This window comes from Vitis vinifera, chromosome 19 (genome assembly GCF_030704535.1).
Source record: "Vitis vinifera cultivar Pinot Noir 40024 chromosome 19, ASM3070453v1".
Lineage (NCBI taxonomy): Eukaryota > Viridiplantae > Streptophyta > Magnoliopsida > Vitales > Vitaceae > Vitis > Vitis vinifera.
In genome coordinates this window covers 11,538,819-11,553,718 of record NC_081823.1, presented here as the reverse complement: position 1 = coordinate 11,553,718, position 14,900 = coordinate 11,538,819, and the positions used below count along the sequence as shown (strand labels likewise).

At 35.4% G+C, this 14,900-nt stretch overlaps 1 protein-coding gene across 1 annotated transcript; it reads left to right on the top strand.

The window, feature by feature from the left end:
• Positions 1-1,061: 1,061 nt before the first annotated feature.
• Positions 1,062-14,365, top strand: LOC100260010 (cytochrome P450 CYP72A219; the record flags this gene model as incomplete). Its single annotated transcript, XM_010646458.3, has 4 exons — positions 1,062-1,286; positions 1,674-1,915; positions 13,071-13,458; positions 13,868-14,365. Coding segments are annotated over 4 exons (1,281 nt in total), but the record flags the coding sequence as incomplete, so codon positions are not given.
• Positions 14,366-14,900: the final 535 nt, after the last annotated feature.

The following is a 14,900-nucleotide window of genomic DNA, read 5'->3' as shown; positions in this document are numbered from 1 at the left end:
ATAATATTCCATGCCAATTCTATGGTTGATAATTAAAATAGCTTCTACATTCATATATTTGATAATATATACATAGTAATTATGTATAGATTGATTTCCATATGCCACAAGCTCAAATTTTGAGATGTTACAATTTCATCTTCTTTATCTTTTATTACAAGCTCGAGAAGACTTGGTATATGTAGTCCAAATCGACGGTTTTAGAATTGGATTGATTATTAAACCAAAAAAGTTAACAACTTACGATTCACTGATTAAACTGATTGTCAAATCAATGATATCATAAATATGTAATTTATATATTATTAAAATTTAAAATATTTTAAATATATAAAGAAATTAAAAAATAATAATATTTATTTTTTATTTAATATTATTAAATTAATATGTAGATGTATTAATATTTTAAGATTTTCTTAAATAAAATATATAAAATATTTAGATGTGAAGTTATTTAATTTATATATATATATATATATATATATAAAGATATTAAAAGTTATACACCTTATTATTTTATAGTTTTTAAAAAATTATATTAGTTTACTTTAAATTGTTTGCATTTTTATTATTATAAAAATTTTGGGAAGATTTTTTTTTTTTTTTTTTTTTTTTAAGCTAGTGTTGTGGAAATGTTTACATAAGGCATAAATAGTATAGTCATGATATCCTAATTTTCCCAAGTTAGTCCCATATCTGAATGGCATGAGGAATAAACATCTCTTTATATAGTCGGCTTGCCCTGAGTGTGGATGTCTGTGAGTGGCCCAAGCGGTAGCCCACTCGCCCAATTTCAACCTAAAACCATGGCCCATTTTGGCCGAAAGAGTTTCACTTAGAGATAGGTCCAGGCCCAAACCGGCGACCCAGTTCACCAGGTCAATGGTTCAACGGCTGGGTCGTCCGGTTCGATGGCGGTTCAATAGCCCTACCGGCTCAATTGCTGATCCGGATCAAATTTGCTTTCAGTCGACGGTCTGACTGCTCAAACCAGTCGGTCTTTAAAACAATTATCCAAACTAAAAGCAATCCGGACTAACACTATCCAATAATGGCATAAACATGCAGGAAAAAATTTCTTTACATGGGTGGGTCCAAGTCCAAGGGTAAACATTATGGAGCCTGAGCTAATGAGGGATGTTTTGTTGAAGTCCAATATCTTTCAAAAGACACCCTCACACCCGTTGGTCAAGTTGCTGGTTTCTGGTCTAGTGGTTTTGGAAGGTGAACAATGGGCCAAACGTAGAAAGATGATCAACCCAGTTTTCCATCCAGAAAAGTTGAAGGTAATTTTCAATGCCCAGTTTTCAAACGACAATATTTTACCTTAGTTTCCAGAAAGATCATTAACCTAGCTTTCCATCCAGAAAACTTTCTAATTTTTTTTATTTTTTATTTTTAAATATGGAAGTAATTGAAAAATTATTTTTAATCCTATAAAAACCTGTATAAACATCAGAATTCCCAAATATTTCAGTCATTTTAATGAAGTACTGGTGACTAGTTTTTCACATACCAAGTGTCCTACTGTTTCCTTTCTTTTTCCCTTTCTTTTTCACATACTCATATAGAGTCTTTTTCCCTCTTTCTCCAATGGGCCGTTTCCATAATTTTACCAACGAAGAGATGTTCTTCGTCTTTATTAATTTATTTTGTGGTTGAACTTGTTATAGAATATGTTACCGGCATTTCATTTGAGTTGTAGCGACATGTTGAACAAATGGAAGAAGCTTTCGGTGAAGGGATCATGTGAGTTGGATGTTTGGCCCTATCTTGAAAATTTGACAGGGGATGTGATTTCTCGGACAGCATTTGGCAGTAGCTACGAAGAAGGAAGAAGGATATTCCAACTCCAGAAAGAACAGACATATCTTGCAATCAAGGTTGCAATGTCAGTTTATATCCCAGGATGGAGGTATGCATAAAATCATATAATATTTCAAGAAATATGCTGCTCAGTTTTATGAATATACAGGAGTCTGCTTGTTTTTTCATTATTTTAGCAGTGCTTCGGCAGATTTAGAGTAGATTTGCTTGAGTTTCTATTTTAAGTGCTTTTAGTGGAAGGGTTTTCTCTAGAAGTATTTTTGGAAGAATAATATGTGAAGTGTTTCTCCAAGAAGCATTACAAATAATTTAATTTTGAACTTTTTAAAAGTATTTTCTAAATTTGGTCAAACATTTGGTTTTTCTTCAAAAATGTTTTTTTTTCTATAATGTAAGTGTTTTCTAAAAGCACTGTTAAATAGACTTTTTATTTGCTCAAATTTAGGTTTCAAGTCACCCTTACATTTTCCTAACATTTAATAAATCTCTATGTCCTAGCACACCATATTCAATTTTAGGTAAATTTATTCTTCAATGGAGCATTTACTTTCATGAAATGTTAACACCATGAAACCAAAGAAAAATTTGGGCTTAGGGGAAGAAGCTATAATCTACATACCGATACATAAGCCTAGTAGAATTTAACATGTTGAACATAACTGACATGAATTTTCTTATAAACCATCGGGCAAATTCACCTATGTTGCATTAATAGGGTTGAAAAAACAGGCAAATAATTAAATATATGAAGGGAGATGAAGGGTCCCCCTTGAATAGACTTTTAAAGGTTATGTGTCATAGGCACAAAATTCCCACATAAATTTTCATGTCTATGTGGCATTTAAAAGCTCTCTAAGCCAATCTACACCTTCCCCCATGAGATGGCAACAACATGCAAAGCAACACATGAGGTTTACAAGGCACCAATCCCAACTTGTATTTTATTAACTTATTAAATAAGAATAAAAGACTTTAGCCAGACTTCCATAATAGCTTCGGTGAGTTTTGACCTCCCTTATGATTTCCTTCTCTAGATCCCTCTCAAGAGTTTCTCCAACCCTTCCTATTTATAAAGTGGTGCCACCCACTCCTTATTAGACTAGTAGTGCTACTCTTAGTTCTACTAGGAATTGTCCTAATAGGTTGTGGCAGTAACCACTCCTACATGGAATTTGAGTACTAGTCCTACTTAGACTATAATTACATTAGGCATCAAGACTCCTACTCATGCTTGATATGTAATCCCACTTCAAGTCCAACTCTTCATGCTACTACCGTGTGCATCTATATATATGACTCGTGTGCATGATAAGCCCTCTTTTGGTTTGTATGTTCAGATTGCATTTGTGTCAAGGCAACATGCTCCTACATCCACCTTGTTGCTGTTACAGCTCTGTGCCTTGCCCAAGCCCTTTTCTTAGTTCATGGCATTGCACCCATGACTCCCTATGCACAAGGCATTACACCCCTTATGTATTGCATCTAAGTTGGCTTCGTTGCCCCCCATTGATATGCCCATTCAAGTCTCTCTTAGTACTACACTTACCATGGCATTGTGCCCATGGTTCACCAAGTCATCTCCCTCCATAAGGCATTGCACCCTTATACCACCTTGTTGTTGTCATTGGTCACTCAAGAGGCCAAGGTGTCACCCCATGAGGCCTTAGTATCGCATGGTCCATGTCAAGGGGCTAACAAACCACTTCTACTTGATGTAGTTGATGCTCTCATTGACTTGGACTATGGGTAGGCTTAGACTACCTCCTTAAATTTCCAGAGCATTACATCTCATTCCGAACTAGCCTCTAATTCAAGACTATCCTTCCACTAAGCTAGAAAATCAATTCTTCAATTTTTCTTACTCATTCCCACAGTTCAATGATCTAATATCTTCTCTACCTTGTTGATATCACTCGCGATCAAATTTCTTTCTAATCACTCGCCTTGTTGGTATCCTTCTTGAGTCTAGGTTTTCATGGTAAGGCTTTAAGAAGCTCACATGGATCGTGAGGTATATCTTTAACCTATCCAGCAACTTCAATTTGTAAGCTACTTATCCCCCTCTACATCACCTTGAAAGGTCCATCATATTTGGGAATCAACACCCTCTACATAGTCTTACTGCTAATTTTATTCCATATATGAGGGTTTAGAAGGGCCCTATCCCCAATCTAAATTATGAGGGTCTTCGGCCCTTGTCCGCATACTTTTTCATTTTTGTAAATGCCTTCTCTAAGCTTTTACAAGCTTCATCGAGCATCTGCTGCCAAGACCTTGCAAATTTATAAGCTATAAGACAATTACCACCAAACTTTTGCTTAAACATCTCCAAGGCATAATTAGTGGTTGCCCTATAGCCAATTCAAAGGGACTCAACCCTATTATTGAACTCTTATGCAAGTTATAGGATAAATGAGCTATCTCCACTAGATCAATCCAGTTCTTTTGTGTTATAAAAACATAGTGTCTGAGGTATTCCTTAAGTTTGATACACTTTGTTTGCCCGTCTATCTACGAATCATTTGTTTTTTAGAACTTCAACTTCAATCCTAGGAGTTTAAACAACTCAGTCCAACATTGACCAATGAATCGAGCATCACAATCACTGACTATGTCTTTAGGCAACTTGAAGTACGTACTTGACCACATGGTTGAAGAATAGCCTAGTCACCTCCTCTACGGGACATGCATGTGGTGTAAGTATGAAAACAACATACGTAGAGAGTCTATCTACTATCATGAAGATAGACTTGAATTCCCTCACTTTTGGAAAGCCACCGATGAAGTCCACAGATATGTTATTCTAAGGTCTCTTTAAGATAGGGAGAGGTTGTAGTAACCTTATTGTTTTCTTCTTGCCTGTCTTATCCAACTAGCATATCAAACAATATAGAACATAAGTCTGGATGTCCTATCCTATTTTTAGCTAGTAATAGTAGTTGGACAATACTATTGATGTCATCTCTTTGCTAGGGTGACCTGTCTACTTGACATCATAGGCCACTCTTAGCAACTCCTTATGTAAGCAACTTCTTGGTACATATAGCCTACCTCTTTTAGCCACCAAGAGGTCATCTTCTAGCCAAAAATTTTTAGTAGCCCCCTCTTTGAATTGTTGTTTCATATTCTCATAAGTAGAATCAAGCTTAGCAGCTTGCTTGATCTTCTCATTAAAATATGAAATCATATGTGATTGAGTGATTACATACTCTGTTAATTCCTTTTGGTTCAAGGCATTTACAACTACATTATGTCTTTTTCGTCAATACAACCATTCAAACTTGAAGTCGCCAAGGAATTCTTGCCACCTAGCTTGCTTAGGGCTCAACTCCTTCTGCATCTTGAAAAAGGTATTAACTATGTTGTCTGTGACCATCTATAGTAAATATACTCCCCAATAGATAATGCTTCCACTACTATAAGCAATGGATAATCGTTGTCATCTCTTTCTCGTGAGTGGAGTATCTTTGTTCTAACTCATTAGGTTTTTGACTCTCAAAGGCTATTGGGTGCCTTTCTTGCACCAAGTTCAAGGCCTTAGTTGATGCATTTGTTTGGGCCTCAAATAGGATATCCAAATCTAGTAAATGTAGCACCAATTTAACTAAAATCACCACTTTCAACTTGTCAAAAGCTTTCTAGCATTCAAACCCCCAATCCTAGCAAATATCCTTCTTTAGAAGGTTAGTAAAGGGAGCCACTATCTTGAAGTAACCCCTTATGTACCTTCAATAGTAGTTTGCCAGTGTCACCTTGCTTAGAGCATGCCAATCTTTAATGGCCTGGACCTTCACTTCATCCATCTCGATCAACCCTTCCTCTATCTTACATCCTAGAAAGGTAATATGCCTTTGTGCAAACTCACACTTCTCTCTCTTCACGTAGATTTCATGTTCTCTTAGTCTTTGAAACACTAGTCTCAAGTGATTCACGTGCTCTTCTAAGGTCTTGCTATAAACAATAATGCATTGAAGCAAACCATAACAAAGGCATCTAGGAACTCGTATGGCATATCATTCATTAGGTTGTAGAATGTTATTGAGGCATTAGTTAGTTTGAATGGCATCATGAGGAACTGATATGACCCATAGCGGGTTACACATGTAGTCTTTTTTTCGTTCCCCTCTAAAATCCTTACTTGCTAGTATCCTAACCACTAGTCCAATTTGGAGAAAAACTTTGCCTTGGCCAATTTATTAAATAATTCTACCACTAAGGAGATTGGATACTTGTTCTTGATCGTTACTTTGTTCAAGGCCCAATAATTAACACACATCTATAGGGTCCCATCTTCCTTCTTTTGGAATAGGAGTACCATAGGGAACCCATGAAGATTGGATCATGCCTGCATCCAACAGTTTCTTCAATTACTTCCTTAACCCAAGTAATTCGAAGGTGACATCCAATATGAGACCTGATCAGTAGGAAGTTTGGTCCTAGGTGGCAACTCAATTTTATGGTCTATATGGTGCTTAGGAGGCAACTCCTTGGGTTTTTTTGTAGGCATCACATCTTTAAATTCTTTTTTATTATGGGCTACACTATGTGGCACCTCCATTGAATGATCTGCTTTGTTCTCAACCAAGGTTATAATATACGTGACATTCCCACACTTCAACCCTTTCTTTATTTGAAGCGTAGAAACCATCTTGGTTTGACCTTTCTCTATGACTTTTTCCTTTATAGAAAAAATAACCAAGGTTGACTCTCATCCATGATCATTAACCTACCAAGGTATGGGAGCAATGCCGGCTTAGCCTTAAGGAAAAAGTCGATCCCTAAGATCAAATCAAAATCGTTTAAGGGTACACATAGCAAGCTATAGTTGCCTTCTCAATTTCCGACTTAGAGTGAGACTTTTTTGGTAATGTCATTAATTTGTTGGGCTTTGCTATTTATTGCCTTGATCTTAATAGTGTATTGTTCTAGTTCCAAACTGAGCTTCTTGGCTTCTTACTAGCCACAAAATTATGGGTTGCCCTTCTGTCCATCATTGGTTTTACCTACATGCCATTTACTAGCACTTGGACATGAATCAACCCTTTTTGAATTAGTGCATTTGCGTGGATTATGTTCAAGAGCTATGAAGGATTAACTCTTAAAGGTGTATCCATGTCAGAATCACCACTACTTTTAGTAGCCATAAGGGCTGATAGTTTTTCCCATTTTGGACACTTCTTAGCACAGTGAGGGCCATGCAAATGAATCAACCCATGGGTTTGGTTGTTTGCTACCCATACTTAGTAGTTTTTTCATTCGATTACGATGCTGCAGGCTTTTTCAAATTCTTCTCATATGACTTCTTAGAAGATTTCCCCTCTTTATTAGGTTTCTTTGCTCCATCTAGTTTAGGTTTCTGATTTGTAGAGTTCACACCATTCAACTTATAGACTACCAAACAATCTGTTGCAATGATTATAATAGAAAGATCTCACACCCATTATCTTTGTGACTCAATTTAGGCCCATCCCTACAATCCAAACATGAAGTTGAACAATTTGTCCTCATTGGACATATTTTTTATGTCGAGCATTAAGGAACTAAATTCCTCGATATACTCCTATGTTGAACTAGTGTGCTTCAATTGTTTCAAGGATTCTCAAGCCAACCAACTTATCACCTTGTTATTCCCCTAACAATTCTTCTAGTCTTGAGCTCCTTTCTCTTAAGGTCTCTATAGTACTTCCCCCAACCATTTGCTTGTTAGTCTCTGATACCAATTGTCATAGGTGCAAAATTCCCACATAAACTTTCACATCTATGCAAATACTTAGAAGCTCTCTAAGCTAACCTACACCTTTCCCCACTAGATGACAACACGCAAGGCAATACACAAGATTTATAGGGCATCAACCCTAAATTATATTTTATTAACTTATTGAATAAGAATACAAGACTTTAGCTACACTTCCACAATACTTTTGGTAGTTCAGGCTTCCTCTTGATCTCTCTCTAAAGTCTATCCAACCCTCCCTATTTATAGAGTGGCACCACCTGCTCTCTGTTAGACTAGGAGTTTTACTCCTAGTTATATAAGGACTTTTCTTAATAGGTTATGGAAATAAACACTCTTACGTAGACTCTAAGTCCTAGTCCTAATCATACTACAATTACAATTCACATCAAGACTCCTACTCATGCTTGACTTGCAATCCTACTTCGAGTCCAACTTTGAATGTTGTTGTTGTAGGAATCTATATAAATGGCTCATGTGCATGTTAAGTTCTCTTTTGGCCTACACATCTAGATTGCATCCATGTTGAGGCAACATGCTCCGACATTCACCTTGTTGATGTTGTGACTCTATGCTTTGCCCAAACCCTCTTCTTGGTCTGGCAACATGTCATGGCATTGCACCTATGACTCCCCATGCACAAGGCATTGCACCCTCATGTATTTCATCTAAGTCACCACAACAATATGCTCATCTAAGTCTCTTTTAGTGTTGTACCTATCATGGCATTACGCCCATGGCTCACCAAGCCATCTCCTTGCACAAGGAATTGTACCCCTGTGCCACCTTATTGCCATCATAGGTTACTCATGATGTGAAGCTATTGCCCCATGAGGCCTTAGTGCCTCATAGTCCATTTCAAGGGGCTAACAATAGGTTACTACTTGCCTCTATGAAAAAGGTGCACTTTGTACCATTAGGAGGTTATATAGATTAGAACCCAGAGCTGTAAAAAGGAAAGCCTTATCTACAACTAACAACTATTGGCACTTTGAAAGGCTTAGATTCTAAGGGTGAAACTAAATCAACCTTTTAATATAAAATATTTTAATTAATATTTAGAAAGACTCAAATTCTAATTTTTAGAAACTTTCTAAATATAGTTAAACTTACATGCCCTTTTCAACTTGATTTGTAAAAGTAGCATCCTTAGCTATCTAAAATCTTTAAACTTGAGAGGCTCTATAAGCATTTTCAAATTTTGATTATGAGATTTTGCAAATTTTATGTGTACTTCATGTTTCATAATATACTTTCTAATAAATGATATTTTGTATTAATATACTTGCTTCAATCATGGAGAACTAGATATCTTTTCTAAGGCAATCACCAATTTTATATTCATATAGATGTTTATTGGTTTCTCTTGTGGTAAATTAAGTTTCTTCAACAAATTTTTGAGCTAAAGATACAACCAAATTTTTTTATTTTTTATTTTTTACTAGAATCACCCATAAAAATTAAAACTGGATTATCCACATTAATGAGCACTGAAAGCTTCTTCTCTTGTTGTTTCTTCCTTTGGAAAACTTTTTTAGACATATTTTCTGAGTAAACATCTTTCACACAATTGACACAAATTATTAAAGAACAATTATTTCATTGTTTTTCATGCTTAACAATTTCAATCCTCTAAAATTAAGATGTTCAAATCATAAGTGTCAAATTCAAGAGGAATTATTGACATGAGATTTTAGGCATTTTACAATATTATTTTGAATGTTATTCAAAAACATTATATCATGGGCACATTACCAATTATATTGGCATGTTAGTATCTTATTAAGACACTTTTATTTTTGAGATAAATATCATAGCCCTTTTATAAGAGTTGACCTAAACTTAATATATTGTTTTCCATGTTACACCATAGTAGACATTTGAAATATGCCTTCCATTTTCATATGAATCAAGATTTTACCTCTTCTTTTTATTGGAATTTTACATGTAGCCCCAAAGGCAAAATTGCCACTTTCAAATTCATTAAGCTCTACAAACACATTTTTGAATCCACACATATGATTTTACTTAGAGGTTAAGATACCATGTAATTTTCTCCTAGCTTTCTCCTTTATATGCCAATAATAAGGTTGGTTCTTCTTGATCTTTATTTTTAGTACCTTGGAGGTGTCTTTTCATATTGTTTGTAGCATTTCTATATTCATAAGCATCATGACCATATTTTTTTATAATTATAACATTCAATTTGAAATTTATCATATCCTCTTCTTTTACTGTGCCTTAAGTTGTGTCATCTTTCATGTCCTCCTAAGGAATGTGAATTTTGACTTGTTATTTCATTGTTTGATAAATTAAACTTATCTCTTCTTCTATTGTCTTAGCCATGTCTATGACCACGTCTTCGACATATCCATGATTGTTTTGACTTCTTTAACTAATGTTTTCATCATTCTCCTTTAGTGTAAGTTTAATTTGCTTAAAAAAGCTGCAATTTTTCTTAGTTATTTCTTTTTAATCTCTTTTTATGAGCTTATAGTGGTCTCATGAGTTTATCAATGGTCATAGAATCTAAATGTTTAGATTCTTCAATGACAACAACAATTTAGTTAAACTTATTTGGAATCTAAAGATTAAACATATTTTTTTACCACATAACTATCATTCAAACTTTTGACATATTTTTATTGTAAACTCACAACATCTAATACTCTAGAAAAATAATTAGAGATTAATTCAATTTTTTTTTTCACACTCAAACTTTCAAATTCTCTTTTAAGAGTTTGAAGATTAACCTTTTGTGTATTGTTAACTTTGTTATGTGTACTTAAAATGTAATATCTCTCATACTTCCTTGGTTATGGTTGCACTGAAAATCTTCTCAAAAGTACCTTCATTCATTGCTTAATTGATGAAGGTAAGAGCTTTCTTATCTCTCAAAAGTACCTCAATTCATGGCATTTGTTCAACAGTTTAATTGAAAAACTAATGGATGTATAGGCACCAAAGTATCTTTTGGTGCAGTTGTCATTCCACATTAAAGAGGTAAATAGATGAATGGTGAAAGTATATTAGTATTGGTGTACACTACAATCTTATACACATGACTTTCCAAAAGATACAACAGCTATACAAGGCTATACATCTATTACTCCTAAACTTAAGAATTCACCATTGAGTGCTCTTAATTTGTGGGTGAGATTGGTTCTCTCCTAATATGCCCTTGCAAGATGGTGCTTCCATAAAAAACGCCAATCTTGGACTGAAAGAATGTAAAGTGGGACTTGGGCAATGGTTTGTTGAGTATATCTACAAGTTGATTGTGGGTTGATACATGAGAAACTTGAAGGAAGCTTGTAACTACATTTTCCAACACAAAATGATACCGTTTTAAGGAAATAAAATGATGAGCTAATAACACAAGTTCACCACTTTTAAGGATAAGAAATTCATCACCTTACAGATAAGAACTCACAATTAAGCTCACCACTCAGAGGAATCCACCTTAGAGATAAACCTTTGATAGAAAAATCAAACTCACAAGTTTTTTTCTTAGCAATATGAAAAAGTCCTCTCAATTCTGAAACTGAGCATATTTAATCTTGGAACAACCCTCCAAGAAAAGGAAAAGACTATATTTAGACTAGCATGGGAAAATACTTTATTTAATCTTGGAACAACCCTCCAAGTATAGGAAATGTGAAAAATATTAATGACAAGATTCATTGGTTGGCAGAGAGACAAGTTGTTAAGATAAAATGTAACAAGATGTGAGGCACTGATATCTACGAACCAATTGGTTAAGGAGTTGTTTGTGGGGATAATTGGACTAGTAGTAGGTGTGGATGAAAGGAACAATTTCTTAGAAATGTAACACTAGCAAGCAGTATGACCTTTCTTCTCAGAGAATTGGCAAATCATAGTGGCTTTCTTGCTGGGGTGTTGATTCCCAAAATGAGGAGGACGCTGGCCTTGGTATCCTTTCCTACTAGGGAAATATTTTTGGCTAGCGTTTTTGTCACAATGGGAAGATGAAAATTGTGTATTGTTGACTTTAATGGTACCAAGATTGCTAGTGGAGCGAAGCTCTTCCTACATGAGGAAGGCTTCATATTCCACTAATTTGTCATGCAGCTCATCAAATGTGATCATAGTATCTCGTGTGCATATAACAACAACAATTCATTGAATTCGGGGGTGACACGTTTGCATGCGTAAGTGATGAGTTATTGGTTTGGAATGGCTTCTCTAAGAAGGTCCAATTCATCAATAATATCATGGATTGTTGCAAGGTAATTAATCATTGGTTAAGAGCCATGGTTGAGAAGAATGAGTTGCTCTACCAATCCCATGGTTCTGGAGAATGAGGGATTGACATAGCTTTGAAAAATGATGCCAAGCTTTAGTGGAAGTTTTGCATGAATGAACCACAGGTACGACTTTGTGGCTGAGAGAGCCGATGATCCCTAGAAGAAGAAGTTTGTCCTACTTGTCCAAAAAGTATAGTTAGGATTGAGATTTGTTTGTCCTTGCTTTATTTCGTCAATGTAGCCAAGTAGGTCATATCCAAAGAGCAGTGCACCAAACTATGTTTTCCATGAGTAATAGTTAGTGAGGATGAGCTTGAGTAGAAGTTGGCTAGCTAATTGTGTTGATGGCAATGAGATTGTTAAGGTTCATGGTGGTATTGATAGGTAAGGGAAGGTGGGATAGCCTGGTTGAGCTTGCTTCAGCCATGGTGAAACGTAGGATGAAGGAGAAAAAAAGAACTCATGGGAGCTCTAGGAGGTGCATAGATGAATGGTGCAGGTATATTATTATTGGTGTACACTATAATCTTTTAAATATACACATGACTTTCCAAAAGATACATAAACTATATAAGTATACATATATTAGTCATAAACTTAAGAATTGACAATTGAGTGCTCTTTATTTGTGGGTGAGATTGGTTCTCTCCTAATACACATGATATAACATTGTTTAAATTATAATATCAACTTCTTAAGGTCCTGAGTAATTTATATATATACTGGTAAGCTAAGAAAGGAATCTACTATTAAATATTTAGAATAAAAAGGTTCTCTTCCTTGAAACCAATAAAATTTTAGATGCCTACTTTAATCTTTAAGAGGACCGAACTGTGCCAGTGCATGAGAGCTGGAAGTTTGAAAATGGGTGGGTGGTTGATTTATGTGGTTGTGATTTGTGTAGCCTGCAATAGTTTTCTTCTTCATTGCATGTCTTCATTTACCTGGACAATTTTATGTTTTCATGCCTTTATACTTCATTTACTAGGACTGTTCTTTCTGTTCTTTCTGTGTAGCACTTAGAAAGTAGTGTGTTTCATAAATTGAGGTCTAGCATCCCCATGCCTTGTGTTGGCCGGATATTGTGTCAAGATGATAAGATGCCACCGCAATACATGTGTAGATGAAACCATTAGTTATTGTCTGATAGTTTCTGCCTATGAAGTGTTATACAAGCTTCAAAAAATTAATGTCAGTGTTCTTCATGTGATCTTTTATTTACTGGAATTACTAAGTTGCAGGTTTTTTCCCACAAAGACGAACAAGAGGATGAAGCAAATAAGCAAAGAAGTACATGCATTGTTGGGGGGCATCATCAACAAAAGGGAGAAGGCAATGGAGGCTGGCGAAACTGCTAATAGTGACTTATTAGGTATATTAATGGAATCCAATTTTAGAGAAATTCAAGAACATCAAAATAACACGAAGATTGGAATGAGTGCCAAAGATGTCATTGATGAATGTAAGCTATTCTATCTTGCTGGCCAAGAGACAACCTCAGTTTTGCTTTTATGGACAATGGTCCTGCTAAGCCAACATACAGACTGGCAAGCTCGTGCAAGAGAAGAGGTTTTACAGGTTTTTGGGAATAACAAACCTGAAAATGATGGCTTAAACCACCTAAAAATTGTGAGTACTCAGTCCACTCTATTCCACCCACCACCCCCACCCTCACACACACACACACAAAAGGAAAAAAAAAAAGAGAAAAATAAATGGAGTAAAAATGAAAACGCATAACTTTTTTTTTATTTTTTTTATCTTGTACTGAACATTTTCTTTCATTTACTTATAGTTCAGGAATGGATTCTCATGCCATGACTTGAAATTTCTCTAGATTATGATGATTTTTCATGAGGTTCTAAAATTATTATATCCTTTGTATACTTGACATCATGCCATGCATGATTTAGACCAATATCTCTTCTGCATTACTATTTTAAACAATTCCTTTATCCGTCAGTGTCCTTCATAAGGATTTAAGATGTATTTCAGTAACAATTTTCATGCTACAACTTCTAAAGTTTCTCTACCACAGGTTACCATGATTTTTCATGAGGTTCTTAGGTTATATCCACCAGTAACAGTGCTTACCAGAATGGTTTCTAAGGACACTCAAGTGGGAGACATGTATTTTCCAGCCGGAGTGCAGGTCTCTTTGCCCACCATCCTAGTTCACCATGATCATGAAATTTGGGGAGACGATGCAAAGGAGTTTAATCCAGAGAGGTTTGCTGAAGGAGTTTCAAAGGCAACAAAAAACCAAGTTTCATTTTTACCATTCGGTTGGGGTCCTCGGGTGTGCATTGGACAAAATTTTGCAATGATGGAGGCAAAAACAGCTTTGGCAATGATCTTACAACGCTTCTCATTTGAACTTTCGCCATCCTATGCTCATGCTCCTTTCAGTCTTATAACTATCCAACCCCAATATGGTGCACACCTGATTCTACGTGGACTTTAATATTGAGACACATATTGAAGGAAATTTGTGTTCGATACAGCTAATGTATTATAATAGATATCATTGTGTGGGGGTGATTATTGCTATCTTCTTTGATGACATATTTGGTTTTAAGCTACATGAGGAAGGCTTCATATTCGACTAATTTGTCATGAAACTCATCAAATGTGATCATAGTATCTCGTGTGCATATAACAACAATTCATTGAATTCGGGGCGACACGTTTGCATGTGTAAGTGATGAGTTATTAATTTGGAATGGCTTCTCTAAGAAGGTCCAATTCATCAATAATATCATGCATTGTTGCAAGGTAATTAACCATTGGTTAAGAGCCATGGTTGAGAAGAATGAGTTTCTCTACCAATCCCATGGTTCTGGAGAATGAGGGATTGACAAAGAACCTTGAAAAATGATGCCAAGCTTTAGTGGAAGTTTTGCATTTAATTTTTTTACTTCAATTCGGTCAAAACTCTCACTTCATTTACGAAGGCGATAAATCTTCCAGAAGTCATACTTTACTTAATTTTCGCCATTTTTTTTTTCCTTGTATTGGCAGCTCTTTGACCGAAGAAAACAGGTTCATGAATGCCTAACACGCACAGATAG